The sequence below is a fragment of the Cynocephalus volans genome, chromosome 4 (genome assembly GCF_027409185.1).
Source record: "Cynocephalus volans isolate mCynVol1 chromosome 4, mCynVol1.pri, whole genome shotgun sequence".
Lineage (NCBI taxonomy): Eukaryota > Metazoa > Chordata > Mammalia > Dermoptera > Cynocephalidae > Cynocephalus > Cynocephalus volans.
In genome coordinates this window covers 112,495,560-112,523,233 of record NC_084463.1, presented here as the reverse complement: position 1 = coordinate 112,523,233, position 27,674 = coordinate 112,495,560, and the positions used below count along the sequence as shown (strand labels likewise).

At 42.9% G+C, this 27,674-nt stretch overlaps 1 protein-coding gene across 1 annotated transcript in view; it reads right to left on the bottom strand.

Moving 5' to 3' along the window:
* MICAL2 (microtubule associated monooxygenase, calponin and LIM domain containing 2) overlaps window positions 1-27,674 on the bottom strand; it is a 204,567-nt gene that overhangs the window by 29,203 nt on the left and 147,690 nt on the right. The window contains exons 28-32 of the mRNA XM_063092700.1: window positions 26,129-26,310; window positions 21,311-21,385; window positions 16,888-17,027; window positions 14,287-15,628; window positions 1,738-1,751 (exon numbers count right to left, since the gene is read on the bottom strand). Coding sequence (XP_062948770.1) covers window positions 1,738-1,751; window positions 14,287-15,628; window positions 16,888-17,027; window positions 21,311-21,385; window positions 26,129-26,310 — 1,753 coding nt within the window. The remainder of the gene's footprint in view (window positions 1-1,737; window positions 1,752-14,286; window positions 15,629-16,887; window positions 17,028-21,310; window positions 21,386-26,128; window positions 26,311-27,674) is intronic.

Here is a 27,674-nt window from a genome sequence, read left to right as displayed (position 1 = left end):
CATTTTTACTACATGACATCTGCTCAGTGTAAAAGAGCTGGCGTCAGAATGTCTGGTCATAGAAGAAAAAATCCCAAATGTAATCAGAAGCAAAAGGACTCTAAGCCTAAGGTTTTATCACATAGTCTCATGCAACATAAATATTTCATTAATTATGGCTAAACAAATGCCACTTTTATTTTCCCAACTTGCAGATATTATCACATCATTGAAGTGATGATTCAAATGCCCAGGAAGGGCAGTTTAAGATAGGGATGGCTCAACAATGCAGGGCCCCAGGGACAGTGAAGTCGAGCAAGAGGTAGATGGTTAGAGGCAGCAAAGTGCCTGTGTTAACTAAAATCTCTGGCTGGGGACCATGTGTGATAAGGCCTTCCAGGTGCCACAGGAGGCTTTTATTCTTCTCAGCAAGAACATCTGCCCCTCCACATCAACCTGATGCAGAGTTGAAACTTAACATCTGGATGAACCTTCTCTGGATATCGACTATCAGAACCAGCTAGGACTCTATGACAGGAAATGTACTGATCTTTATTCTGCCATGGTAGTTTGTATCTGAATAGAAATATGTGTTGAGTGGGGGGAAAGGAGGAGAAGCATTTCCAAGTCAACTAACATGCTCTCCAGCCTCCCTTCTCCCCGTAATTTTCAACTATTCATCCTAGTGGGAGAGACCAAGTTTTACAAAATACGGGTAAGTTTAACCTCCAGCAGCACATTTACATATGCTGTTATTCAAAGCAAAATAATGTAAAACATCTAGTTAATAACACAGCCTCTCTAGGGAGAGAGTTCACTGTTTTCCACTTTAATTTGCCAGATGGGAAAGCTCAGGTAAAGACAGAATCAGAGAGCAGAATAATAATGGGTGGAGGTATTGTTAGTGGTGAGCTGAGATTGTTTCCCAGTCCCAGCCACTAAATCAGTACTGAGTAATTTAGTCACTAAGTATTTACTTCTTAGTGTGTGAGCTTTAGAAACTAACCATCTCCTGAGTTTCTCAGGATCATGATTTCTAACTAGCAGAATTGTTGTGGAAGAGTAAAGATTATCAATGTAAAGTGCCTAACTTGGTGCTTGGTACTTTGCAGGTGCTTAAGAAAATGTTGCTGTTGTCATCATCATCATCATCAGCAGCCACTTCATCATCATCATAGAGCCACGTTAACAATACTGCAATATTAGTAAAACTGCTGAATTACCTTCATTTGTGGAAGAGATATAAACTAAAGTTGAAACTTTTTTTAATTTTCAAAAAATAAATATTCCAATAGAATCACTTTGAAATTGAGAACATACTTTGAAAGATAATGTATTTCTTAAATTTCCAGCAAGAACAAAGTTATATAGTTGCCTCTGAGTCTCTTCATCTTTACTCTGTCCATCATAGAGCCAACAATTCTAGGAGTTCACTTTTCATTTACAAAGTTACTTAAAAAACTTTGCAGGATTGCTACTCTCAGTCTATGATAGAGTGCCTGATTCTGGAGTTGATCTCCCACCATGAGTATCTGGTTCCAGACACTGGATAACAGGCAGTGCAGAACAGTGAAAAAGGCAAAAACAGAAACAAATGATGAAAGCCCTACAATTACAGTAGCTTTCTTCCTAGAGGCCCGTTTCAGACCACAGTGCAGGTAAGAAGAACCTAAACAAAGAACAGTAGATTCATGGAGTAGGAAAAACAGATCAGAATTTGGGCAGGCTGAGGCAGCTGAGATGTGTGGGGCAAAATACTGGAGAGGAGGGAGCTATGCAAAAAAAGAACTTCAGAAATAAGCATAGAAGTCCCTTTGAGCCTGTTGCTTAATAGAAACTATAGATGCATATGGAGAAACTTCATGAGGTTAGACAGATAACTACTGAGAAGTTGCAGGCTAAACAATCTTTAAAGCTTTTATAGGACTGGGAGATGTTCAAGTTTTACCTACCCAGGGTAGAACAAGCAGGTGAGGCGTTAGTAAAGACCACAGAAGTATCACATTGTTAATAGGGACAAATTAGCCCTAGAGTAAACATTATTACAGACTCACCGGAACAAAATTCAAAAACAAGACTTGAAAGAAACAAAGGCAAGTTACTTTACTGCCTGTCAAACATTCTTTATTGCCCATTTAACATTGTTTAAATAAAGAAATAAAATCTAGACATTCAACAATGTAATATTCACAAGGTATAGCAGCTAGTAAATAATTACTAGATATGTAAAAAAGTAGGACGAGTCTGATAATCAAGAGAAAAATCAGTCAATAAAAGCAGACCCAGAAATGATAGATATGGTGGAATTAGCAGAGAAAAATGTTAAAACAGCTATTATAAATATGCTTAAAAATTTAAAAGGAACTCCACAAAAGAATGTTAGGACTAATAAACAAATTCAGTAAAGCTGCAGGATACAAAATTAGCATACAAAAATCAGTAGCATTTCTATACACTTATACTTTCTGAAAAAGAAATCACGCCTACAATCCCATTTACCACAGCTATAAAAAATACTTATGAATAAATTTAACCAAGGAGGTAAAAGACCTGTACAATGAAAACTAAAACTCTGATGACAGAAAGTGAAGAAGACATGAGTAAATGGAAAGATATCCCATGTTCACAAATTGGAAGGCTTAATATTGTTAAAATGTTCATATTGCCCCAAATGATCTACAGATTCAGTGTAATCCCTATCAAAATTCCAATGACATTTTTCACAGAAACAGAAAAAGACAATCTTAATATTTGTATGGAACCACAAAAGACCCCAAATAGCCAAAGCAATCATGAGCAAGAACAACAAAGCTGGAGGCATCATACTCTTGACTTCAAAATATATTACAAAGCTATAGTAACCAAAACAGCATGCTACTAGCACACAAACAGACATAGAGACCAGTGGAACAGAAGGAAGAGCACAGAAAAAAATCCACTCATTTATGGTCAATTGATTTTTGACAAAGGTGCCAATGAGACAGACACAATGGGGAAATAATAGTCTCTTCAATAAATGGTGCTGGGAAAACTGATTATCCACATGCAGGAGAATGAAATTAGACCCTTATCTCATACCATATACAAAAGTCAACCAAAAATGGATTAAAGACTTAAATGTAAGACCCGAAACTGTAAAACTACTAGAAGAAAACATAGGAGAAAAGCCCCATGCAATGATTTTTTGAATATGACCACAAAATCACAGGCAACAATAGCCAAAACAGAAACACAAATTCAATAGCAAGAAAAGAAATAACTCAATTAAAAAAAGAACAAAGTACCTGAATAGATACTTCTCAAAAGAAGACATACAAAAGGCTAAAAAGTATATGTAAAAGTGCTCAGCATCACCAGTTATCAGGGAAATGCAAATTAAAACCACAATGAGATATCACCTCACACCTGTTAGAATGGCTATTATAAAAAAGATGGAAGGCAGTAAGTGCTGGAAAGGATATGAAGAAAAAGGAAGCCTTACACAGTGGGAATGTAAATTAGTATAGTTAGTATAGAAAACAATATGAAGGTTCCCTGAAAAACTAAAAAAAAGAACTACTGTATAATACAGAAATCCCTCTACTGGGTACATATTCAAAGGAAATGAAATCAATATGTCAAAGAGATATCTGCATTCCCATGTTCACTGCAGCACTATTCACAGTAGCCAAGATGTGGAATCAATCTAAATGCCCATCAATGAAAGAATGGCTAAAGAAAATGTGGTACATATACACAATGAAGTACTATTCATCCTTAAAAAAGAAGGAAATCTTGTCATTTGAGACAACATGGATGAACCTGGAGGACTTTGTGTTAAGTGAAATAAGCCATACATAGAAGGACAATACTGCATGATCTTCCGTATATGTGGAATCTAAAAAAAATTAAACTCATAGAAGCAGAGAGTTGAATGATGGTTACCAGGGTCTGGGGGTTGGGGGAGGGGTTTGGGTGGACATTGGTCAAAGGATATAAAATTCCAGTTAGATAGGAGAAGTAAGTACAAGAGATCTATTGTTCAACATGGTGAATCTAGTTAATAATAATTTATTGTATTCTTGAAAATCACTGAGAGTATATTTCAAGTGTTCTCACCACAAAAAATATGTGAGATAAGGCACATGGTAATTAGCTCTATTGAACCGTTCTACAATGTACACATATTTCAAAACATCATGCTGTACACAATACATATATATAATTTTTTGTCAATTAAAAAGTTAATTAAAAAAGAATTTAAAAAGAAAACAGGAACTTAGGACAAAAGTGGAAAACATAAAGAAGGATCAAGTGTAATTTATAAAAATGAAAAATACAAAATCTGAAATGATTTCACTGGATCAGCTTTAACAGCAGATTAAATACCACAAAGAAAAAAAAATCAGTGAAATTAAATAATAGCAATAGAAACTATCCAAAATGAAGCACAAAGGAAAAAGACTGAAAAAATGAACAGAGCCTCAGTGACAAAATCAAGTAGTTTAAAATACATATGATTGGAATGCCAGAAGGAGAAAGGGAGAGACAGGAACAGAAAAGGAGTTGACACAATATTGCTGAAAATCATCCAAATTGAATGAAAACTATAAATCCACAGTCCCAAGAAGCTCAATAAACTAAAAGCAGAATAAACGTCAAGAAAATCATAGCAAAGCTCATGATAATAAAATTGTTGAAAACTAGAGACAGAGAAAATCTTAAAAGCAGACAAAGAAAAATAATACATTGTACCCAGAAAAACAAAGATAAAAATGTCCATGGACATATCATTAGAATCTAAATAAACCAAGAAACCATAGGACAACATCCTCAATATGCTGAAAGAAAAAACCCCTGCCAATGTATAATTCTATATCCAGTGAAACTATCCCTTCAAAATATAGGTAAAATAAAGTTGACTTTCAACAACGTGCGAGTTAGGGTTGCCGACTCCCCCTGCTCCCAGCAGTTGAAAATCCAGCATAATTTTTAGTATTTCTTGAAAAAAGATTTCTGTATAAGTGGATCCATGCAGTTCAAACCTGTGTTGTTCAAGGATTTGCCAAAGGTTTTTTTAGAAAAACAAAAGCTGGAATAATTTGTTTCTAGCAGATAACAAAAATGTTAAATTCTGTAGCAGAAGGTATATGCTACCAGATGGAATAAATAATGCCAGAAATGGTAGTGAGGATACTTAAAAAGTTTGTAAAAGGATTTGTATTATCTTTTAAATCTATCTTTCCATGAACTTTTTGAAGTACCCGCGTATAATATAATTTTTCTTCTTGGTTTTTAACTTGGTTTTTGACTACTTAATGTAACATAATAAATAGGTAGAGATACACAGATATACAGAAAGATAGTAAGAAAGAAAAAAGGTTTTTAACATGCATTGAAGTAAAACGTATTACAAGAATGACAAAAGGGACTGGAAGAAGAAATGAAAGTATACTGTTATCAGAACATAACTATACCTGTGGCGATATAATATTATTTCAGGTAGACTCTGATAAGTTAATAATTCAAATCATAAACTATAAAGCATCTACTACAAATACACACACATATACACACATAACTCCCTATACTCACACACACACACACAATAGGTGTCAGTTCTTCCAAATTGACCTACAGATTAGAAGCAAAATTCCAGCAGGAATTTTCAATTAGAAATTGATAAGCTAATTCTAAAATTTGAAACAGAAATGCAATAGTCCTAGAACAGTTAAATTAATTTTTAAGAAGAATAAAAAGTTGGAGGACTCCCACTGTTTTTAAGACTTACTCTTTTGGGGGCTCAGAAAGTGATACCCCAAAGTGAAGGCCTCAGAAGCAGCCTCAAAAGCAAAGTTTTCCTCTGACCTCGTCCTGCCCTCCTGTCTCTCAGCCTCATTCTCCCCTAAGTGAGACAAAGACACTAGAATCCCTCTTCTCCAAAGCGGATCATAGAAACCAGAACTCCTTTTCCCCAAAGACAGACATAAAGACTAAACTTATACTCTATTTATACTCCTCCCCAACTTTCTGTCTTAGAGCAGGCCATAAAGAAATTCTCTGACCTACCTTGTCTGATGATAGGTCATAGGACCCCCACTCCAGAAAGGGTCCTGCCCCATGCCCTAGAGGAATAAATGCTACAGAGAGAGGCCAAGAAACATCTGAAGAGACAGGCCTTGCTGGGTTTCCCCACTGAGTCTTTTAGCATTAGAGCATACTTGTCTTGTCCAATCACATTTCTACACGGCTGTCCCCCCTTGATAGAACCTAAGCATAAAAATGGACAGTTTTACCTATATCTTTGGGTCTTCATTCTGAAGGCTCCCATGTTCACATAAAACCGTGATCAAATAAATTTATTAAGCCTTTTTTTCTTTATTAATCTGTGTTTGTCAGCTGATTTTCCAGTGAACCTTCAAGGGGTTTAAGGAGAAGTCTCTCTTGGCCACTACACTCTCAAGCTGCAGTAATCAAGAGAGCATGTTTTTGGTGTGAGGATAAACATATAGATCAATGAAATAGATTAGAGGGTACAGAGATAGACCTACACATATATGGTCAATTGATTATCTATAAAGATGCCAAAGTAATTCAATGGGAGAACAGTCTTTTTAACAAGTGGTGCTATTACAATTGGATACCTATGGGCAAAAAAACAAAAAAAGGACTTTATTCACTATAAAAAATTAACCGGAATTGGATTACAGCCTAAGCCTGAAAGCTTAAGACTGTGATACTTTTGGAAGAAAACATAGGAGAAATTATTAGTGACCTTAGGTCAGCAAAGATTTCTTAGCTATAACAAATTATAAAAGAAAAAATCAATAAATTTGACTTTGTCAAATTAAAAACTTGTGGTTTTTGGAAGTTACTGTGATAAAAATAAAAAGACGACCCACTAACCAGGAGATTCTCTAAGGCATATGGGAGTGCAAAAGGCCAAGAACAGTGAGGACAACCTTGAAGAACAGAGTGGAGGATTTACTCCAGACTATAAAAATGTGTTATACAACCACATAATGAAATGGTGTGATTCAGGTGCAAGGACAGACAAACCAACCAACTGGTGGAAAAGATGGGAAGGTTCAAAAACAGACCTGCCTACTTTATGACCTAAGTGTCACTGTAATGCAGTAAGGAGAGAAGGATGACTTTTTAATAAGGGCTGCTGAATCAATTGGATAAATAACAACTTGGAAAAGAAAGAAACCTTCGCGCTACCTCACAAAATACCAAAACAAACAACCAACCAAACAAAATACTATCCTAGCTTGATCATAGACTTAACTGTAAAAGGTAAAATAACAAAGCTTTTATAAAGCGTTGTCCAATAGAAATATAGGTAAGCTGTGTATGTAACTTAAACTTTTCTAGTAGACACAAAAATTTAAAAAGAAACAGGTGAAATTAATTTCAATATATTTTATTTATCCCCAAATTTCAAAAATATTATCATTTCAGCATGTAATCAATATAAAAATTATTGAGATATTTTACATAATTTCATTCATACTAACACTGCAGAATCTGGTGCATATTTTACACTTATCCCTATTTAGATGCTAAGTTTTTAATGGTTAATGTGAAATGCAACCCTGTCAAAAGAATAAAGTTGTGTTTAACAGAAAAATATTTTACACTACTTCCGTTTAAAATTTAAATTCATTAAAATTTAAAAAATTAAAAATTTAGTTCCTTATTCACACTAGCTATATCTCAAGTGTGAAACAGTGGGTTTTGTATTTGAACAGCACAGTTCTAGAAGATAACATAGAACATCTACATGATCTTGGAATAGAGAAAGATTTCATAAACAGGCAAAAATTAACCACAATAAAAGAAAATATTGATACATTTGGCTTTATTAAAATAAGTACTTCTGTTTATCAAAAGACACCTTTAGAGAGTGAAAAACCAAGCCAAAGAGTGGGAGAAGATATTTGCAATACGTATATCTAGCAAAGAACTTATATCCAGAACCTACACAGATCACAAATCAACAAGGAAAGGGCTGACAACACAATAAAAGTATGGGCAAAAGACTTAAACAGAGACTTCATAAAAGAGAATATCTACATAAGCATGTGGAAGGATATGCAACATCATCAGCAGGTAAATGCAAAAACCATAATGAGATTCCACTACGTACCCATAAAAATAGCAACATCAACAAAACAAAACTGAGACTACCAAGTGTTGGGAAGGATGTGCAGCAAGAGAAGCTCTCATCCCCTGTGGGATCATGTACACATTGCTGCAACCACTTTGGAAACCGTTTGACAGTATCTACTAAAACTACCCACAAGTGCCTACCCTCCGTCCTCGCAGTTCCACTCCTACATATACACTAACAAAGATTCTCTCCTTGACCAATGTCTAGCCAGCTCCTCTGAACCCTCTTTTCCACTAGGCCTCAACCTTGGCTTGTAAACAGTACAGACACTCAATACAAATGATTTCATTCACCTCCTTTCCCCACATTAAAAGACTTAAACAAACACTAATGTAGTTTCTGACAGCTCAAGACTATCCCTAGGATGGCCCTAGGCCCCCTTAAAGTACCTGCCTGAGAAAGCTCAAGGTTGCCAAAATAATTTATTTACTGTTTGTCTTAGCTAACTAACGCTTGACAGGGGCATCCCCCACTCCCACCAGTTCTTAGTGCATTTTCTAAAAAGGGCTTATAACTGTGAATCCTTCCTCTGTTCTTTTGAGATGTATATGTATCTGCTACCCCTCAGGAGTGTTTCTCAAGGATCTGAAAGCCATTTCTTTAAAATGTAAATATAATCATCAGGAAAGATAGGGCCACTGTCTCCCAGTCTCTGGGGGAAGACAGACTTCTTATTTTGTTAGTTGCCAGCTAACAGACACAGCTGGATTAATCTTCATTACTTACCAGCCTTTTGTAATTTTTCACTTCCCTGACTACTGAGCCCCTCCTTGACCACTTCCCTCCTCTCTCCTCCCTCACTCTCCCTGTAAAATGTGCAGTCACTTGCTTCTGTAGAAATCGATCTTAGGTTCATTTCACACTGGAACTTCTTCCCTATTGCAATAGTATATTATAGATTGAAATTTGTCCCTGCCACTCTAACTAGTGACTGGCTTCTCTTATCTTTTGCAATGTTCAACAGAAATGAGCGTACCTATGTGCACCTATGATATGTATAAAGGTGCTGGAAGAAGCATCAGTCACAATAAAAGCAACTGAAAACAACCTCAATGCCCAACAAGAGAGTTCATAAATAAATTGTGGTATGTTCATACAATGGAATAAATAAAATGTCGCAATGGAAAAGAACAAACCACTGCTGTACCTAACACATGAATACATCCCCCCACATAATATTTAATGAAAGAAGCTGGGCACAAAAGAGTACATACTTGTGTTGGTTTTCTGCTCTTGTGGAGCCAATTACAACAAATTCAGCAGCTTACAACAACACCCCTTTATCATCTTACAGTCCTGTAGGTCAGAAGTCCAGGCATGGGTCAACTGGGTCCTCTGCTCAGGGTTTCACAAGGCTGTAATCAAGGTGTTGGCAGGGCTGTGGTTCTCATCTATGGCTCAGGGTTCTATTCCAAGCTCATAAGTTTGTTGGTAGAATTCAGTTCCTAGTGGTTGTAGGGCACAGAGTGCTTTTTCTTGCTGACTGTCAGCTGGAAGTCAACCTTGCTTCCAGAGGTCTCCCGTTCAAGGACCTTCTCATAATGTGACAGTTTACTACCTCTTGGAGGCCAGCAAGATTATGCCTCTCTTGAATCTAACCTCAGGCTTCAGGAAGTCCTTGTTAATGGCTCATCTGCCTGATTAAGTTAAGCCTACCCAGGAAAATCTCCCTTCTGATGAATTCAAAGTCAGTTGGTTTGGGACTTAAATATATTTGCAAAATCTCCCAACCTAATCATGGGATGGAGTGAAATCTATCATATTCACATTCCCACCATATGCGTATGCTGGATTGGATTACACAGAGCAAGCACACTAGGGGGCAGGAAGCTTGGGACCCCTTAGAATTCTGCCTACCGTAATAGTGAATGCTCCAATTTAAAAAAAAAAAGCTGCAAAAGTAACCTAAGCTGATAGGAGTCTGATGGTAAGTACCTTCTGTGGGTGGGGCATATTACAGGGAGGAAGCAGAGGTAATTACACAAACGAGCACTTTGCAAAAATTCATCAGTTGTAGACTTAATATTTGTGGACTTCATGTATGCTATATTGCAATAAAAAAGTTTACTTAAATATACAAAAGATTCTCAGAGTGACTTCTTTAGTCATACACAGAAACAATAACTAGCATTAAAACTATCAAATGGGCCTTGGTAAGTACTTGAAACTAGTTTATGCCCCTGAGTCATTTAAATACCCTAAGTTTATATATATCATTAATTTACTTGGAAAGTTGTCTTGCAAAAATACAAAATTAAATTTCTGCCTGGCTCTTATTCAAGTGATCACAGATTTGAGGTACTTCAATTTGAACGAGTGTGATATTGTTTTCTTTCTTCATCACATGGACGTGTGCACCCACAAGTTAAACATTGACACAGTAGTGTCAGTGTGTGTATATGTGTGTGTTGGTGGACTGCACAGGGGAAAGGAAATAGAACGAGACTGATGAGCCTAATCTGATAGGCTATGTTAATCTTTACATTCTTAGGATACTGGCCTAAGAACACCTGAGAGAAAAATAAAGCTCTTCTAAGAGATGGGCCCAGGCACCACTTCCAGAACTGGCCAGCCCCACCCTAATTCCATTCTCTACACTCCCATTTTGTACCAAGCCAAAGAAGACACACCATTTCCTAATGAATATAAATAAAGCAGCTCTCCATGCTAAGTAAATCAAGAAAATACATTCACACCAACTTATTCTAATCATCACATACAGAGTCATATAAATGTGATATCAATGAACTATAGGCTAATCTTACCTATGAATTTAATGTCAAACTCTTAAATAGAATATTAGCAAACAGAATTGAAAAGTATATTAAAATAATAAGACAATATGACCATGTGGTATTTATTTCAGCAATGCAAGGATGGTTCAATGTCAGTAAATCTATTATATAATCCATAATATTAATCAAACTAAGGAAGAAAAAGTCAAACAAACATCTCAAAAGGTGCTGAAAAGACGTATGATAAAATTCAACATCCATTTGTGATTGAAAATACTCTTAATAAAATAGGACTGAAAGGCTATTTCCTTAAAATGATGAAATACATCTGGGTCAACCCAGAAGCCAGTATCATGCTTAAATGGGAAAATGCTTGCAGCCATCTCATTAAGGTTAAGAATATAATAAGAAAATCATTATCACTACTTTAATAATGTTGTGGAGATTCTGGATACAAAAGAAACTAGAGAAACAATAAATTAGAGGTACACGATTTGAAAGCAGGAGGTAAAATTATCATTATTTGCAGATGTTATGATTGTGTGTGTGTGTGTGTGTGTGTGTGTGTGTGTGTGTGTGTGTATGGAAGACCCAGGGGAATCCACTGAAAAACTTTTACAAGCAAAGAGAAAGCAGTGAAATATGTGGGTTCAAAATTATTATACAGAGATCAATAACTTTCATATATACAAACAATAGTAGGAAGATAAACTGGAAAAGACTTTGTTTACAATACCAACAAAAACTAATATGTCTAGTAATAAATTTATAAATATGCAAGATCTATATGATACAAAGTTTAAAATATTCCTGAAGGTCACAACAAAGATATGAACAAATGGAAAGGTAATTCATATGATAAATTTATAAATTCATTTTTAGTTAGTTTATAAACTTAATCCCATTAAAGTGCTCACAGGAATTTTTTTGGTACACAGACAAGCTGATGTTAAGTTCATACAGAACATTGAACAAGTAAGAAGAGCCAGGAAATTTTAGAAAAAGAAGATCAGTAATAAAATATTCTTCCTATCAGATAGCAAAATACATAAAGTAAAAGGCATATAAACCTATAAAGTTAGGTAATTAAAACAGTGTGGTACTGATACATAACAGACAACTCAATCTAATAGATGGTGTATAGATAAGTCCAAGTACAGGAATTTGATATGTGAGAAAGATGTCATCTCATATAAGAGGAAAAATTGGATTATTCACTAAATTATTTTAGAATAATCAGAGAGACAGAAAAAAAAATAAGGTTGGATCCATAGCTCACATGTCATATTAGAATAATTTCTTGATGTAAATATTTAAATGTAAAAATATTAAAAACAATCAAACACAAAGACTAAATGAAAGTGCAAGAAAACTCTCCTATCAACTTGGAAGATGCTCTTTTTAAAAGTGAAAAGTTGTTTGCAACTACTATATAAAAATAAAAATTTTATGCAAGAAAAACCACCATAACAAAGTTAAACACAAACAAGAAACTGAAAAAAAGTTTTACAAGAAAGGGCTAAATATCTCTTTTAATGAAGAGTCCATATGTATCATTAAAAAAAAACAAACAAACCAGAAAACAGAAAACTGGACAAATGACAGAAACAACCATGCACAGAAAAGGAAATACAAACAGCTCTTTAACATAGGAAAAGATGCTCAATCACCTTATTAAAAGAGAAATGAAATGTAAACTACTCCGAGATCTATGTCTCACCCATCAGATCGGTAAAGATTAAAAAAATAAAAGAAAGGACGTTGGGTAACACACCACTTAGTGCAAGTGTAGAAACAGTGCTGACTCTTGCTGCTGGGAGTGTGAACTGGCACACTGTGATGGAAGACAATTTGGCAGTATCGGTAAAATTCCCAGTTCACATGTCCTTCGTTCCAGCATTTCCACTTCTAGAAATGTATTGTATAAACAAATTCATGCATATGTTGAATGGTTTAAGTTCTCCATTAATTATTGTAGCACTGTTTGCTATAGCCAAAGATTTGAAATAACCTAAACTTTGCATCACAGGGAACTGGCTACATAAATTATGGTACATCTACAGCATCGAATATTGTACAGTTATAAAATAAAGGAGAAAGTTCTTTATGTACTAATATGAAATGACCTCCAAAATAAAAGCACACAAAAAGTATGTATTGTATGCTACTATTTGTTTAAAAAAAGAAAGACTATAATATGTAAATCTGCTCTTATGTGCATAAATTCTGTCTGGAAGAATGCCTAAGAAATATATGATAATATCTATCATCAGGGATAGGACCTGGATGCTCAGGGGCAAGACAGGGAAAGAGGATTTTTCATTTTGTGCATTTTGTCCCCTTTGATTTTGAACCATGTGGATGTATATTATCTATCAGAAAATGCACAGCACATTCAATTTTATGATTTGTAGTTATACTCCAGCCTGCCTATGCTTATTCTGAACTTGGCTGAAAGTAATCTCTTGTTAAGCTATGGAGCTCTTTGGTTAAGACACGAAAGAAGATAAATAATTTTTTACTTGAAAACTAATGTTCCAAAATAAAAGTGAAATAAGCATATGAAAAGGTTAAAAAAAAAATAAGGAAAAACAAAGTTGCTCAACAATAGGACAGTAGGATCACAGTTTGTTTAAAGCAATCAAACAAATTTTCACAACAAAAAAGAAATCATGTGAATGTTTAGCTAAACTGTCTCTAAGGAAATATACCACGACTTTGGCCAGAAGGAGAGGGAATTAGATAATACATTTTACTTTTTTGTAGCTATTTCCATATTGTTAAATTATTCTGATTCTTTGATATATTAATTAGTTTTAGAATTTAAAAAATTAATCAGATTTTAAGGTAAAAAAGCCTACCTTTCCATTGGTAACCAAATATACATAAAGTGTAATTCAAAGGAAAGAAAAAGCTACATGCATAAAATTGTTTATTCAATACCATATATAAAATATAAATATATTCATGTATGTAATTTATATATTCATATATACCTATAAGTTAAACAAATAAGAAAAGAGTTCATTAAATGATAATATATCAAGATATCCACCAGATGGAATATTCTATTAAATCACATTTACATATATTATGTAATAACTGGCATAATGTTGACTAAAAGAAGATAAAATTTCAGGTGCAACTTAGTAAAGAATATTCGTGTGGACAATGGGCGGGAAGTGGGGGAATTATGATTGATTCTTTGTCTCTTTTCAACACTTTCTATAACATAATTACAAAACTTTAATTTTTTCAGATTTTTTTTCAAATATTTCAACTTCAAGTTTTCTACTTTTGTCAGAATTTAATTTGAGAAGCAAAACGAATGAAAGATGCCTACTTGTTATTAATCCAGTGAGGATAACTAACTGCCCGGCATGAACTGCAGACTTTGATTAGGAAGGAGCCACTTACCTGCATCTCCCGCTGGAAAGGGAGCACGGGCCACCTGCCCTAGGAAGGTGCTTTTGAAAGGCTGCACCGGCTTCTGCAGGGGCTGGGCACTGTCCCCGGGCAGCACCTTCCCCTTGGGGCTGCTAAAGAGGTCCCTGAGGTCCTTTCTTTGTCTGGTTTCTTGGAGGAAACTCTCAAAAGATTTGTCTTTGTCTTTGAGTTTGAGGGAGGAAAACAGTGAGATTCTTTTCTTTGGACCCCTAGAAGCATCTGGGAAGGTCTCTTGCAAACTCACTTTCTCCAGGAGTGTGGGAACATCTTCCATCTTGCTGCAGGCTGAGGACCCAAGTGCAGGAAACATCTTGCATGGCTGATTGGGCAAACTATGGGTGCGGAGGGCAGGATCTGGAAGGCTAAGGTCTGAGGACAGGGCAGGCTTGGCAGCCAGGGTGCCCAGGGAGAAGAAGGCTGAGGCTCTGCTTGCCATGTTTCTCCCTGGGGACCGCTGGTCCCAGTCTTTATTGGAACTGGTTTTCCGAAGGCTGACTGAGCGAGTGAAGGCATGTGGCTGGCTGGTGGGCAAAGGTTTTGATTCTGGCTTGGCCCAGGGCTTCTTCCCACCTTCAGAGTTGGGCAGGAGGGGCTCCAGGGACCTTCGGATGGCATTTGCTATGAGCCGCAGGGGGGACTTGGGTGGATCCTCACTTCGCTCTCCTGGAACCCGTTCAGCCGGGGTCCCCATCTCCTCCTGAGCCTCCCTCGGGGCTGGTGGTGTCTTTCTCGCTGCCTGAGGGAGCAGCAAGGGGAGGACTGGTCTCAGCACCCGGCCTCCTGTAGCACTGTCAGCACTCTTCTGGGAAAGACGCTCCCCCGCTTTGAGGCGTACCCTCTCGGGGATGGAGTCATTCCAATCCAGCAACATGGTCTTCTGCTCTTGAGTGAGGACCAACTTCTTTAAGCCCAACTTCTTCTCTTCTGCCAGCTCAGACCTGCCGTCCTCTTGCCTCCTGGGTCGCATATCCCCTTGTCCTGGGTCCTCTGCAGCCCTGGGAGATAGCTGTTGGCCTGCCAAGCACCTGTCCTTCCTCACAATGGGGTGTGGGTCTCTGTGCATGCTTCTGGCATCCCCAAGAGGGGTCCCCGATTCCTGGCACCCATCAGAAGCCATCTCTGTGGGGCTTGGGAGGCTATCTCCAGCAGGGCTCACCAGGCAGTATTCTGCCCGCTCCAGCACTGGGCTGTGAGGCAGATACAGGGGGATTTCCTGGGGTGCTCCTTGGGCTCTGGCTCGCCTCAGAAAGATTGAAGTAGAAGGACTGAAATGACCTCTCGAGACCTGTGAGGGGGGGTTGTAAGCTGTCACCTAGAGAAGATGGGCAAAAATAGCAATTATTTAAAAATTCCCAGCATTTATTTATATGAAGGCAAATCTCAATCCACACTCTATTCCCTTTCTTTCTCTACATCTCAGATACCCAAAGTTGAAAAGAATTTTGCCTAAGATGATTTCAAAGGGCTGCTCTTTGTTCTAAGTGGCTGCCTTGGGACCTTCTGGGTTCTGCACTGAGCTGATTGAAGGCTTTTCTGGGTCCCAGATTGGGCAGGAGGCCAGAAGAGAAAGGAAAGGCATGAACCCTGCTCTTGACAGCTCCTGGGCCAGTGAGGGTAGGGCTGGCCTGGCCTCTGTGGGTGGCTGGGTACACAGGGAAAAACAAGATCCCCCTCAGCTTGCTCAGCCATGGTCCTTACGAAAGGGCATGTTCTCCCATTAGTATGTTCCTCCAACAGCCAGGAGACCAAGGCTTCATCCTTGGAAGTTATCAAGGTAAAGAGAGACAGTTAACCTCTGGGTGGGAGCTGTAGTAGCAGAAAGATGGCCTCTAGGACTTTCCAGTGACCTTTCTAAATCTCACGCCTTGCACCATTGAGAAAGTAGCCATTTCCAGCATGCAGGAACTTGGTCCTTGGCAAAGGAAGAAAATAAATGGACTCTAGAAGTAGGGGCTGTGCCTGCCAAGAGCTCTCTGGTGCCCACGGGGCAGGTCATAGGACGGGGGCATCACAAGGGCACACATCTTCTCTGTCTTGTATACTCTATCTCCCAGAACCTAGAACAGTGCCCAGCAGGGAACAAGGGCTTGACAAAAACATATGGAAAGGAAAATGTCCAGCCCCACATATCAACGATGGCATTTTCTATTCAAGGAGGATGTTGTTCCCAAGGTTCTGGATGCTACCCAAGGCCCCCTCCCTTCTGTGCCTGCCATCCTTCGGCTGAGAGCTTCTCAGTGCCCTCTGCGAGTTCCTCAAGGGCAAAGCATGAGTCTGTGCTTCTCTGCAACCCACAGAACAGTCCCATACCTGGCACAGAGTCCACACCCTGTCAAGTCTGCTGAGGGAGTGGCTATGTCCTTGGGGATGTCCGAGGAGCAGGATGAGCTTTCATAAAAGGCACATATGAGGAAGGTCTGGGGCGGACCCTTGACAGAGCATCTCTCTGGCCTTGGCTTTGCACTTGGCTTGACCTAAGGGTGCTTGGAATCCAGAATTGAGTGTGGAATGTGGGAGAAGTGCAGGCAGCTCACCTTCCTGACACCTTGCAGGGCCCTCAGGGGCACTCACCTGAGGTGGGGAGGAATCACCTGGAGTATTCCCAGGGACGCTGGCTGAAGAAGATGGCAGGGAGGACGAAGAAGACAATGAAGAAAGAAGAGACGTTTCCTTTGGAGGTGATGCAGTTCTTTTGTTCATTGGTGTCAGATCTACCAAGGAAAGAACACACTCTCCATTACAGAGCTGTTATTATCTTATTTTATCATGAAAATAGGAGGTTTTAAGTGAAGCTGTAACTCTAAAAGCAGAGTCAGAAAGAGGGAGATGTTGGAGACCGATGCAGAGGTCCCCAGTGCCCACAGCCCGGGACTTGGAGGAATAGTATAGGAGTGGCAGGGTCCTGTGGGGGAAAGGAGGTCCCAGGATGAAAACTCTAAGGACCAATGTGTTTCAGAGTCATGTGAGAATGTTCCTGAGAGATGTCACAATAGAATGTTTCTTGGAAATGGACATCAACCTCTAAAGTTTCCTCTAAAGCCATTGTGGTTGGGAGCTGAGGTTGCATTAAATTGCTTAGTCAATGAACCATCTGAGCTTTCTTCCCACAAGATGCTGGACCATTAGCAGTGGGCACAGATGAGATTCAGCATTTGCCACTAATGAAATGGGCTCTTCCTTCTCACATGTGCCCAGGGGCTCTTGGACAAGGTGGTTGGTTTGAGACTTTAAGAGAACACAGCGAGGTTACATGAGTATCAAGTCACGTGAAGCATATGGAGTGGGGTCCATGCCAAGCTCCTGCTGGTCAGGGAGCAAGCGGGATGCTGTGTGTCTGCTCAGAGAGGCATGAGAAGGGAGTGTGGCCGGGGCCCTAGGACCACCCTAAATCCCAACTGTGGGGAGCTGAAGTCATCTCGCCCGGTTTTCTGACAGTGGTAGCCTGCAGCTCAATCAAGCTCATGGGCTTGCTCTCCCTCCTCCCCTCAGGTATGGCAACACGAAATCTAAAACCCCAAGCATTTTGTCTCCATATTGAACCATTTCCGATCGTTTGTCCTCAAATAGATTCAGGTAAACACCAGGCCCCTTTCCGATGTGCCCACTCAGTATCTGACCCTCCGCCCCACCAGCTCTCCCAAGAACCGCGGCAGCATGTAACTGGATGTCCCCAGGAACTGCCCAGGACTCCCTGCTTCTGGCTGCTCTGCTGACCCATTCAGACTTTCCTCCGACGTGTCTGACCTTCAGTTTTTAGCTTAATTCTTAGCTCAACCCAATTCCCTGGGCTCAGTTTCCCCAAAGATCTGGGTGAAAGGCTCTTCCTCAGGGACCCACACAGGCCATGCCAAACCCAAATCCCACCCCAAGAAGAGCCGCATCGAGCCCCATTCATACATGGGGAGCACACAGCTGGATTTTCAACATCCTGTCCTGCTCTGCTCGTTCCCAAATGCAGACACATCAGACCGTGCACCCGCGTCTCCGGTCTGAAAGGTGGCTACCACACACCCATGCCCAGCCGGCTCCCGAAGGAGGCCGCCCGGGTGCGGCATAGGCCAAAGGTGACTCCGGGGCAGGTCGGAGCGGAGGCTGGGCAGGAAGGAGCGGCGGCGGAGGCGGCTGGCCTGCCTCCCGTCCTGCACCCCCACCGCGGCCCACAATCAGATGGTTCGAGCCTAAAAAGGCAAACCTCGTGAGTCAGTTGTTGCCTCGCTTCCTGCCCTCGGCTTGCCAAATTCCTGCCAAATCCCTTCTCCCCCTCTCCCTCGCCCCCTCCTTCTCCTCTCTGCCATCTTCTGAGTCAAACTCCTTAACTTGTCTCCAAGTCCCCTCAGCTCAACAAACTCCCTTTTTGTTTCCCTGAGGAGCCCTCAGGGACCTTCTGATGCAGAGCCAAGGATCCCTGGGGAACCACGCGTGACAGAAAAGCCTTGGGGTTCACAAGGTCATGACCTGGAAGCTTCTCCCCCTGCCTGAGGCTGCTCATGTCTCCCTCCGAAGGTGGTAAAGGGCACCCTGGAGCCCCACCCCCTTCTCACTCACACCTGCTGCCCGACACTGAGCAAGTTAGGTCACCCTCCAGTCCCTCATCCCCAAAATGGGGAGTCTAGCACTGCTTCAGGGGGTGGTAGAGGGAAGAAGATGGGATAAAAAGAGGTGCCCAGTGGTGTGGGACACAAAGTAAACACTATGTGTCAGCTGAGCACGAGTTCCATCCCCTCCCCACCCTCTCACACACACAAGAGGTGTCCAGTAAAGACACTGCTGAGCCCCTGACCTGTCCCAGAGGGGGTTGCACACCAGCCTGAGACAGGATTTCTCTAACTCTTGGGCCCAGGTACTCCCACTTGCCACCTCACGTCCTCCTCTGCCAGCCCTCTTCTTGAAACCTTAGGATTCTTGGCCCTGGGCAGGGGCCTTGGTCCTGGATGCTGCTGGCTCTCAGGGTCCCTTTGTGCAAAGGGTCCTTTTGATGCACAGGCCAGGGCCTGCATCAGGCTCAGGAGCTTGTGCTACTGCCTCTCTGCGCTCTCTGGCAATGGCGAACTTTCCCCTAGATCCTAGAGGTCACTCTGGTGAGCATGGGCAGCTGAGCAGGGTGCCGAGGGCAGTCACATAGTCCCATCCACCCTCTTGCCGGGGGCTTGGGACAGAATCAGCCATGAAGGGGCAGTGAATGCCTCTGGACAGGGGTGGTGCCCCATGTTCTGCTCCCTATTGCAGAACCAGCCCTGCCCACTGGGGTTTCCTTTTGGGCAAAATGAAGATAATCGAAGATGGCTCTTGTGGCTTTTAAAGCTGGGGATTTTCACTGCTTCCTAGAATGTGGAGGTTACAGGAGGCTCAAATGCTTATCAAAGTCTTGGAGCGCCCTCTAGTGGCGGCAGCCTGCATTGGCCTGAACCCATGTGCTCCATTTGCACTCAGTCCAGTCAACCTATTCTTTAGTTCATTGATTAATTGATTGATTGATTTGTTCATTCATCATTCATTCAGCAAACAAGGACTGAGTATCTCCTTTAAGCCAGACCATGCCAGGCTCATAGAAATTATTCAAACTCAAGCACAGCCCTCAAACCAGCTTCATATTCACTTGAGAACTGGGATACTCGATTACTAAAGGCTAAAGGCTAAGGTCCCCAGGCCCACCCCAGAAACCTTGCCACTGTTTAGCAGTCCTCTCTCTCCTGTGCCAGCCTCCCGACCCTGCTGTGAGGGACCCCCGCCAGTCTCCCTGCTCTCACCCCAGGCTGGGACCTCCCTGAGGGCAACACTGAGCCACTCACCCTGGTGGCACTCAGTAAAGTCAGCTGGAAGCATCGGGAGGGACTTTGCACCCAACAGACCTGCCGAGAGGAGCAGGATTCCAGAGACTTGGGAGGGGTTGGAACAGGGGAGTAAATAAGATGATCGACAAGTGACAGTGTTAACTCCCTCTGTTCTCTCACTGCCTGGGGGCAGATGATTCAAGAGTCATTTTAGGTTGTCCCCAGATGAAGCAGCCTGAGGTGCTCCCTGTCCTAGCCTGACCCTGGAGAGGGCAGGGGTCTGGGGGTACCGGGTAATGACTCCCTACAGGAGTCAGCGTTGACTCAGAAGGAAGGAAAACTAGGGCTCTGTTCCAACTACAACAACGTTTCTTTGTCTAACCCAAGGCCTTCCTGGGTCCACCTCTCCTAGAGCAAGGCTGGGGAGGGAGTGTGAGTTCAGGGAGAGGTAGAAGGCAGCCCCTTTCTCAGGGCCCAGGGAGGGAACTCCTGTGCCCTAACTGCTGCCAGATGCTGTGACTGTGTGTGGTCACTGCGCCCCCTTGTGGGAACCTGCCTTCTCGGCACCCACGCCAGCCTCTGCTGTAACCAGCCCTGCTCTTCCAGAGGATGCTGGGACCAAGGCCTGCTTAGAAAAGGAGAAGGAGTGTGTGTGTGTGTGTGTGTGTGTGTGTGTGTGTGTGTGTGTGGGTGAGTGTGTGTGTGTGGGCGTGTGTGTGTGTGAGTGTGTGTGTGTGAGTGTGTGTGTGTGTGAGTGTGCGTGTGTGTGTGCGTGCGTGTGTGAGTGTGTGTGTGTGTGTGTGTGTGTGTGTGGTTTCCTTTGTTGCTTTGCCTACAATCGCATGAGGACATTAAGCTGAGGTCCAGCCCACCTCCAGTGTACTGAATCAAATCATACAGAGTCCCTGGGCCTCGGTTTCCTCATCTGCGTTTCAAACAGTTTGGAGCCCATGATTGCTGAGTCCCCTTCCAGGTGAGAGTGTAGAATCTTAAGGCTCTGTGATTCCAAAGCGGGGGGTGGATGGTGATGGGAAGGTCCCAAATCCCTTGGAAAATGCTTACTTTAGTCAGCAGCGGAAATAAAGTCGACCTTATATTTCTTGCCCCTCTCAGCTACAAGGCCATGACAGAGCAGATACCATGTAAGGAATGAAAACAGCTGCCCCTGAGAACTAACCAGAGAACTCTGGCCCTCCCCCAGCCCCAGAGAGCTCATGACTCACTCCACTGGAATTTTCTTCTCCAGTTCTGGTATTTGCTTGGAGTTGGAGACTGGAAGCTATCAGCCCATTGCAGAGCTGTGGTGGAAAAAAGAAAAGGGCAGGGAAGAAGAGGAGGAGGAAGAGTCTGTTAAATGTGTAGAACACACAGGGACCTTTCTCGTATGGCCCATTCACCAAAAGTTAACAGACTAATGATTAAAATTGACCGAATGCTTTCCTTCCCTCAGACTGCATTTCCCTGTCCCCACAACACACACCTCCAAGTCTTTCATTCATTCATTCATCAAATATTTACTGAGAACCTGCCATGGGACTGGTACCATCCTCTGTCAGAAAATGCCTCAAATTGTGAGCCATCATTCTAAGTCACTGGTCATTAATAAGCATCTACATGCGTACATGTACATATGCACATATTCATTCATTCATTCATTCATTCATTCATTCATTCATATCAGGACAGGCCTTTAGAGCTGAGGCCTCACATCTATGTTCCATCTCTGTAATAGATAAAAGCTGGTGCTGCTCTGATTAAAGCCAGAAAGCTGCAGAAATTTCTACCCTCTGCCTCCCCTACCCCCGCAGAGCCCTCAGACCTTTTGGAAACCAGTTTAAACTGAAGCTCTGGACAATCTTTTGGCTTGATTCTAATGGAAACACATTTTTTGCATTACCTTGTGTACTGTGTACTGAAAACCCTTCTGCCCAGTGGGGCCTTGAGAATTAGTTGAGCAAAATGAACATCAGATGCAGAAGAAAATGGGTCCTGGCCAGTTGGGGCATGAGAAAGGGCAGAGGGAGCCAAATGCACCCCGTTCCCATGCAGGTGCTCAGATTCGGTCCCAGGCTCCAGGCCTCTGTGCTTCCCTCACAGCAGGAGAGACAGAATGTGCTGATGCACACTGAATGCTCACACAGGCGGGGCCAGGAGCCGTGGGAGGAAAGCAAGCCCCCACGAGTGGTTTGGGTGTGGGCAAATGGTGGGGGGAAGGTTTGAACACAGGACTCTCTGAATCCAAAGCCCAGCCACCACCCTCTTCTCTGTAGAAACAGTCCTCGATAGTCCATCCCCTGCCACTTCGCAGAGTTGGGCCTCAGCTTCTTCCAAGCCAGGCGGGGCAGCACAGGTGTCACCACTGTCTGGGGGCTTCCCTTCCTCAGGACAGGGTCCTACAGGGTCCTTCAACCCCACAGCTCCTTGGCTCCTCTCCCCTCACCCCATCTGGAGCTGCTTTGTGCCTGCTCTGTTGGGTGGGCTTCCAATCCCATAGACCTATTCTCGAAGTCAGTCCATGGGTGAAGGAGGAGCCTGTGTGCATGGGCACAGGGCACAGAGCGTCTCTCCATGACGAGATGGACCGCCTCCTCCAGCGCAGGTCCACTTCCTCCTGCCAAGTGCTGGTGTGTTTCGCAGGCTGGGCGTTTTGCCTAAGGAGCAAGTAGGCCTTAAGCACCCCTACATCCTGCTAACTAGAGTCAACCACTTAATTGCCTAATGGAGACGTTTCTCAAGAAAAACTGAAGATAGCTTAAAGCTCTGATTGCGTCTCCTCAGCTTTTAACTGTGTGGAATGGAACCTATTAGAAATGGCTAAAATTCATGAGATTTTCTATCTCTGGTGTGCATAAGGCGCACACGCACACATTCTTACCACAACAGGAACAAGCACATGGTAGTAATGGTTTGATCTGGTGATTCTGAGCAGCATAAAGAGGGGCTGGTTCCCTTCTTTTAGCTGATATTTTATGTGTATTCATTTTATTTATTTTATAGGAGCACTTTTGGAGATCTCAGTGTATGACCCACTGCAAAAGGAGTGAGAGGATAAGTAGTCTGTCATATGGTGCTGATGATATCATTTCATTCTTACAAACTACAAACTAGTACTGTCCTGCATATGCCACTGGACCATCCTGTTATCAAATTATTGCCAGAAAAAATGGATAAATATCAATGCTTCAAAGCCAGAATAATTTGGGAGCAGATTACCCTCCTAAGTCTAATTGGTTTATGTCTAAGGATCCAATGCACGAGACCAATTCGTTTAGTTGCTCAGGTGTGAATTTTACAACTAATTCATGCAGGCACGTGCTCCTTGAAGCTGCTCTTCTGTGGTTCCCAAGACTTAGGACAATGGCCCACCTGCATCGAAGTTCCTGGGGTGCTTACACAGAACGCAGATGCTCGGCCTGCCCTGGACCCAATGCATCTGAATCTCTGAAGCTGGAAACCGGAGAATTTGCCTTTTAAACAAGATTTTTAAGAACCACAGAACTAGATGTTTTAGGGGAGTGTTTTCCATGGTGTCATAACACAGGGTATAAGTTATATTTCAGGCCATCATCTTGGGCATGCACTATGTTAAAGAACTTTGAGGATGTGACAGTTCCTTGATGTGCCGAGGCAGTCCTGGAAATCTTTTAAGTGGTGGCAAAATGTACATGACATAAAAATCACCATTTGAACCATGTTTACATATAGAGTTCGGTGGCATTAGGTATATTCACACTGTTGTACAACTATCACCAATATTCACTCCAGATTTTTTTCTCATCCCGAACTGAAACCCTGTACTCATTAGATAACTCTCAATCCCCTCCCCCTAGCCCCGGTAACCACCATTTTACTTTCTGTTTCTATGAATTTGACTATTCTATTCCACTTATACCTCATAGAGCTGGAATCATTTAGTATTTGTCTTTTTGTGTCTGGCTTAATTCACTTAGTATAATGTCCTCAAGGTTCATCCATGCTGTAGGATGTGTCAGAATTCCCCTCTTTTTAAAGCTAAATAACATTCCATCCTGTGGATATACCACATGTTGTGTATCTGTTCATTTGTTGATGGCCATTTGGTTTGTTTTCCCCTTTGGGCTATTATGAATAATGCTGCCATGAGTGGGGGCATACAAACCAGGAGTCTTTTTAAAGTAGTCTCCTGGTCTGTCCGGCATTCGCTCAGCCCACCTCGAAAACATTTATCCAGTTGAGAATTGTGGCTAATGAAGCTCAATAACAACCACTCTGATGTTAATCCTACATTGCGTGGTAAAGTGATAGGCTTACCATGACCAGCAACACAAAACATGGCACTTGGAGTCATGTTTTGTGTTTATGCTCTCCCTGCCAGCAAGGGATGCTGCAAGAAACAGCCTTGGGAACACCCTGGCCTGTGTTTTCTGAGGAGCTGTTGCTTAAGACAGGATCTAATACATCTTTCAATATCATCTATCTGACACGAGCCTGAAACTTTCTATAAGTTAAGCAATAGGAAAAGTTGTGTCTGCTCTGAGAGCTGCTGTAAACCAACACATTTTTTCTTCTTGCTCAATGAGAATAATAATTATCTGTGTTTTCTTTTTTTTATCCCCTGCTGTCAGAAAATTCAGAATCAGCTTTGTGATTCGACTAGAGCAACTGTTTAGGACTATGGTCTGCCTCTCTGGGGTCTATACCTCCTACACTGGTCTTGTTAACCATGTTTCTAAGGCTTCTCTTTTTATGTGTGTAGACATATACTTTCGTTTTGTGTCTTTCTTGTAAGTTGCCAAAATTGAGGAGAGAGGAGAAAAGGAGGGAAGGGATGAAAGGCAGGCAGCCTTTGTGTCTGTAAAGGAGGAGTTTGGAGCCGGGGAGACGGAAGGGTGTATCAAGGGCAAGCAGTAACCCAGCTAGGCACAGGCCAGTCCTCTGCTCACTGCCCGTGCTAAGCCTTTCAGGACACCCCACAAATGGTACTTAACAAATGTGTGTTGATGACAATTTGCCCTTTTTTAAAATGGCTCACATGAGAGGGTAAATTCAGAGTTTTCAGAGTTTGAAAATATCTCTGAGTTCTTTCTGGCCCGAGCCTGGGAAAGCATCACTTGTGAGACCATCCAAAGACCTGGTGGAATTCTGCTCCTGAACACCAGAGGGCGATGCAGGACCACTCGAGCTACTGCTCTCCAGGGCAGCTGAAGCTATTGGCGCTGCTGGTGGCAAGTTTCTGTTAGCCAGTGTCTTCCCAGGCTCTCCCAGACATCAGACGATTTCACAAATTGCTGTTGGCTAAATCAAAACATTCAATCCCAGGCCGCCTTTATTAAAATAAGCCAGACTGCTGAAGACAACTACTTCTAAGTGGGCCAGAGCTTAGGAGATAGAGTGACGCAGCAGCACTGGGCCACACCTGAGTCCTGGGAAAGCACTCAGGCTGTGCGCTTACCTGTACTACTCACCTCGCAGGGTCGCCCTGGGGATGAAGTGGGCCATGTAGGGGAGGTCCTGGCCCACTACAGCTACTCAGTGAAAGTGCACTTACGATTGTGTAGGTAAAGCTTAGGTGCATCCCACAAACCCCAAGCACCAGTAACGGCCTGTGCTGCCCTGAGTGGCACTTCCAGGCGGTGCCCGGGAGACCGTGCTGCTTAGGGCTGCATGTTGTCCAACGGCAGCCGGGCACACCTCCCTGCCCTCAGGTCTGTGGGATGCTGGAGGGGCACCGAAGGGACACCCGCACGGGAAGCAAGAGGGTCCTGGCGGTGCCTTATCTCTGCTGGCCTGTGACATACAATGAATGACCAGCCAGGTGCCTCTAAGTCTTCCCACTTGGGATTCCAAAGCTTCTCATGGAGGATGCCAGGCCTGGATCCAGACCCCACACCCCTCACTTATACACTACTCCCCAAAGGCTCCAGCCCCACTGCCTCTAAGCCTGAGGGCTTGCCCTACTGTCGCCAGGTCCTCTGTGAGGAAATGCTGGCTGCTCCCCACCCCCACCCCATGTCCCAGAATGAAGCAGGCCTGTTTCCCACCCAGGCAGGCCCTCTGCTCACCATGCACAGGTCTGTGTTCCTCAGAGCACCGTGGAGCGACTGTCCTGGTTAGGGCCTCCCGCAGAGAGACGTGCCTGGTGAGGGGCTCTGGGACAGGTGGCGATTCAGGCCGCCAGGGTCTCTCTTCACAGGGTTCTGCACTAGAGGCTCCCCTGCTGCCATAGTCAGACTCTGTGTCAGAGCTGGAAGGAGGAAGGAGGGAGGGGGTGAGCCCTGGAATCCACCCCCCAGCACACTCCACACTGTACCCTGCTCATCACTGCCTCTAGCAGACTGGGGTGGGGTGGGGTCTTGGGGGAAGACCAGTGGTTTAGTCACCTTTGTGCCCAGTGCCCAGCCTCAGACTTTCTTATGGGCTGACTTGTGTCCCCCAAAATACATGTGTTGAATTTCTAACCCCCAGTACCTCAGAATGTAAGTGCATTTAGAGAAAGGGTCTCTAAAAAGGTGATTAAGTTAAAATGAGGTCATTATAGTGAGCCCCAGTCCTGTATGACTGGTGCCCTCATAAGAAGAGGAAATCTGAACAAAGACATGCACAGAAGTAAAACGCCATGTGAACACAGCTATCTACAAGCCAGGGAGAGAGGCCTAGGACAGATCCTCCCTCACGGCCCTCAGTAGGAACCAGCCCTGCTAACGCCTTGATCTCAGACTTTCCAGCCTCCAGAACCATGAGACATAAATGTCTGCTGTTTAAGCCACCCAGTCTGCGGTACTGTGTTATGGCAGCCCGGGATGACTTTCCAGGCTTGGACCAGTGCAGAAGGAAGCAGCCTGGCCAGTGTCTGATGGGCTATTTGTATGAAGCTGGTCTTCACCTTCACCATCCCTGACCATGTCTAAGTTCCCTAGGGTCGAATAAGCTCATCATTAGGGACTTTGTCTTAAAACTTCAGGCATTTAAATACTACTTCCCTCCCCCCAGAATAGATGGGGGGACAGAAAAGACTACCTGGAGGGGGATGGGTAGTATTTAACATGGGCTTTAAATAACTACAGGAATTTAAGCAGCAGAGAAGTGGAGGCAGGGTGTCCTAGGCAGAGGGGACAGCCCAAGCACAGATCCAGGGGAGAAAGTTCCAAACCTGCTGGGCAGAGACATTTTAGTAAACATATATACATATTCACTCTCTCCCTGTACATATAAGGCTGGCATGCTTCTGTCCCCTAGACCATGGTCCGTCGTCCACATGTGTGCTCTGGTGGACTCTCGACCCATCAGAGTGCCCAAGCCTGGCTGGGCATGGCACCTCAGTCCTGTTCACCGACTAGTCCCAAGGTGGGTGTGTGATGCGGGCAGTACCAGTTGGAGGGTTACCTGGAGATACTGGGTCTATGGACATGAACTGATGGATATGGGCTGAGGCGCTCAGGAGCCAAGAGTCCCACACGTGGAGACAGCCTCTCTGTGGGTTGCGGCAAACGTGCTATGCAGACAGGCAGCCCAGGAGAGTGGCTGAGTCTCTGGCTCCAGCCTTGCCTAAAGTGAGGGCCACCCTTGGACTTCCCAGCCAGATGAACTAATGAACTTTTCTTTGTTATT